The sequence below is a fragment of the Cucurbita maxima genome, unplaced genomic scaffold, assembly GCF_002738345.1.
Source record: "Cucurbita maxima cultivar Rimu unplaced genomic scaffold, Cmax_1.0 Cma_Scf00026, whole genome shotgun sequence".
Lineage (NCBI taxonomy): Eukaryota > Viridiplantae > Streptophyta > Magnoliopsida > Cucurbitales > Cucurbitaceae > Cucurbita > Cucurbita maxima.
The window spans coordinates 1778001-1781671 of record NW_019272042.1 but is presented as its reverse complement, the minus strand read 5'-3'; the positions used below and the strand labels follow the sequence as shown (position 1 = coordinate 1781671).

Here is a 3671-nt window from a genome sequence, read left to right as displayed (position 1 = left end):
TTTTTTTTTTTTTTTTTTTTTTTTTTTCCTGTACTTATTCTCAAGGAAAAAGGAGTTGCTATTGTCGTAGAGACAGGAAATGTCATTCATGCATTTAGAGTGAGATGGTATTATGTATATCATATTGATAACCGTGGCATCTAGGTTAATATATGCAGACCTCGACAATCTTAGGATGTAAGGGTTTTATTAACTTTTTGTTGGTTTGATTATAAATCTAATCCTGTTTTTTTTTGTTATTTTGATATCTTGGTGTCCAATTTACCTGTAATTTAACTTGGTATGATGTCACGAAAAAACAAACATAGTTCTACTGCGAATTCCTATTGACATGCAGATGCATAATAAATCAAAGGTTTTCACCCACAACAACTTGCATGTGATGCGATATTAACTTTTGGCCGTAGTTTAGTTGAATATATAATTATGACCAAATTGATACGTTTACCTACCAAAATGAAGTAGATGAAAATACAAATACAAAAACATCGAAAGTAGTAAAAGTACTTAGAATTGTGTAAGATGACTTTATTTTTCCGTAATAGGAAGCTTTGCATGAGAGAAGATGGGCGGCAGCAGGTTTGTATTGTTGGACTTCAAGAATTTGAAGTATCTGATGTACAAATTGTCAAAGAATATATCGAAAAGGGAAATGCAGCTAGGAGTACAGGTTCCACTGGTGCCAATGAGGAGTCTTCAAGGTCACATGCTATATTGCAACTTGCTATTAAGAAACACCCTGAAGTCAAGGAATCGAGAAGGAACAATGATGGAAATGAGTTGAAAAGTGGGAAGCTTGTTGGGAAAATCTCTTTTATTGATTTGGCTGGTAGCGAAAGAGGAGCTGATACAACTGATAATGACCGTCAGACAAGGTATGCGAGATGCTTTAGCTCTTTGGTCTTTGGTTTATGGTTCTTTATTCACAGCTGTTAAAGATATCACCCATCAACGGGTTTGCTGTTACCGTCGGCTTGATAATATTGAGTATACCATCTTGGTTAAGAATTTTAGTTTCTAATGCATCCACCAGTATCAATTATTTTTTTGCTTTGCTGAAGATTACTGCTTTGAACTTTTTCAGTTAAAAATGCTGCTTTATATGACTTTTCAGACGATGTCTTTCCTGATATTTTTCAGTAAAAAATGCTGCTTGACATATTATCTTCATCAAAAAATTTGTTCCTGTCAACGAAATTTGTACCCTGATTTAATATCGCTGCAATTTGTCTATTTTGTTATGTTGGAACCTTTGCAGGATTGAGGGAGCAGAAATTAACAAAAGTCTTTTGGCTTTGAAGGAATGCATCCGTGCCTTGGACAATGATCAGATTCATATACCCTTCCGTGGAAGCAAACTTACAGAAGTGCTTCGTGATTCGTTTGTTGGCAACTCGAGAACTGTTATGATATCATGCATTTCTCCAAATGCTGGCTCATGTGAGCATACTCTTAACACTTTGAGATATGCCGACCGGTACGTTTTTTGACATCTTAGGCTTTACATCATCCAGAAATTTGACATATAATCAACTTTTAAATTACTACCAAATAACACCAGGGTCAAAAGTTTGTCCAAAAGTGGAAATGTAAAAAAGGATCCGGCTGTTAGTTCCAGTCAACCAATAACTAAAGATGTTTTTTCGGCCCCGACTATTCCAATTCCAACTGAAGCAGAAGATATTAATATGCTGCGCCAAGAGGTGAAATTAGGGGAATTGGGCAGAAGGGTTGCAGAGAAAGAGAGTCTCTCCTCTTCCAACTTTGACATGCCAACTACTACTTTGCCATCAAGTAATACCTTTCATGCTCGAGATGAAAAAAGTGCAAGCGTAACTGTAACTTCTGCGTCATTTGACAAGGAGCCACTTGAAATGAGGAACACTCACAGTGATCCGACGGGTCGAAAGATTCCCATGTATTCCCCCAACTTAAATGATACAGAGAAGGTGAAAAAGGTATCGCCACCCCGAAGAAAATCAGAAAAGTTAGGGAGCTGGCAGAAGAAAGATAGTGGTGTGCCTGATCCCTCTACTGCAAGCTCCAAGCAGTATGGTCCAGGAATTTCTAACACAAATGATGCTGGATCCAAAAAGTCTGAACCTGAGCCTACTCCTGATGGGAATATTAATGCAATACTGGAGGTTTGCTACCTCTAAACATCAAATTTTAGTTACAGTTTAGTGGCTTTTTGTTGACGTGCCATCAACTATGTTGTAGGAAGAGGAGGCGTTAATTGCTGCTCATCGAAAAGAAATTGAGGACACCATGGAGATAGTGCGTGAAGTAAGTAAAAAAGTTTCAATCTCTTATATTACAAATACCAGTAGTTAATTGTTGATACAGTATAGATTCTCACTTTTGGTTGATATACTTGACCATTACCTTCTGATTCTTTTCCTAGAAAAAACCAAAAGCCTTCGAAAAAGCCAAAAACGTTCATGATCTATTCTCTTTTTCAACATGCAAAATTAAAATGTTAGGGTCTCGTTAATACAAGAAGGGACACTTTTTGACCTGATAGAACTATTAAATACAAAATTAAAATCCTAAAACTTATTGGACATCTGAATCTGAAAGTTGAGGGTTGTTAAGACAACCTTTAACACCAACTTTTTTCAATAAAGTCAGTACTCTACCATTGAGTTAGCTGTCTTTTTTAGATAGTGGAAGGGTGAATGTGTCAGTACTAACGGGGATGGTGTTGGTTGTGGCAGGAAATGAAACTGTTGGCAGAAGTGGATCAACCTGGAAGCCACATTGAAAACTACGTGACTCAGTTGAGTTTTGTGCTGTCTCGAAAGGTGGCTGGGTTGGTGAGTCTTCAAGCACGCCTTGCAAGGTTCCAGCATAGACTTAAAGAACAAGAAATACTCACCCGAAAAAGAGTATTGCGTTAGTGTTGTGGTGGTGGGTCATACTTTGTTTCTTTCTTTCGTTCTTTTCCTCTCTCCCAACTCCCTCCCTCCTCCTCCTTGCTTTCTTCTTCTCTTCCCCTCACCCTTCTTTCATATTATATAAAATATCATTAAATCAATTGATTTGATTTGTACATTCGAGCTTGAAAAAGAGATTGGAATTGAATTCCCTTGCTGCTATCGACTCGTGAACGACCTTAACCATGAGGTACATAATATAATGTTTTGCGTAACAGTAATTTGAAATACATTTGTTTTCGTGGTTTAGTATATCCTAGTTTGGCTGACTGTCGCCCATTCAAATTAGTTGGGAAAGATTATTCTTCACATTTAAGACCTATATTTCAATTGGTTTTAAACCCGAGCTTATCGATAGAAGAGTCAGAAAAGGAAATTGGTCTATAACATGTTCCAGTCGAAGGCCCTATGAACTAAAAAAGTTTACAAGGACAAGTTTTACTCATTTGTGTACATTATTATTATTATAGTACTCTAAATTGGCATTACGATTCATTGACCTGCTAGTTCTTTTTATGAGGAAGTGGATGAAGGTACCCGGCAAATTAGTTAGGAAAGATTATTCTTCACATTTAAGACCTATATTTCAATTGGTTTTTAAACCCGAGCTTATCGATAGAAGGAGTCGGATAAGGAAATTGGTCTATAACATGTTACAGTAATACAGCTGTGTATCGTCTAGGGTTACTTTCTGATCATTACAAACATAATAATACATTGGGGGGGGGGGGAGGG

The 3671-nt window shown here is 37.0% G+C and overlaps 1 protein-coding gene across 3 annotated transcripts in view; it reads left to right on the top strand.

The window, feature by feature from the left end:
- The window catches only part of LOC111499075 (kinesin-like protein KIN-13A), a 21449-nt gene that overhangs the window by 3886 nt on the left and 13892 nt on the right, over positions 1-3671 (top strand). For 2 of the 3 annotated variants that reach the window (XM_023150527.1, XM_023150526.1), the window contains exons 10-14: positions 546-875; positions 1259-1477; positions 1562-2144; positions 2221-2286; positions 2718-3096. In XM_023150527.1, the coding sequence (XP_023006295.1) occupies positions 546-875; positions 1259-1477; positions 1562-2144; positions 2221-2286; positions 2718-2900 (1381 nt within the window). In that variant the 3' untranslated portion in view covers positions 2901-3096. Of the gene's footprint in view, positions 1-545; positions 876-1258; positions 1478-1561; positions 2145-2220; positions 2287-2717; positions 3097-3671 lie in introns of those variants that run through there. The other variant, XM_023150529.1, reaches the window with a different exon arrangement.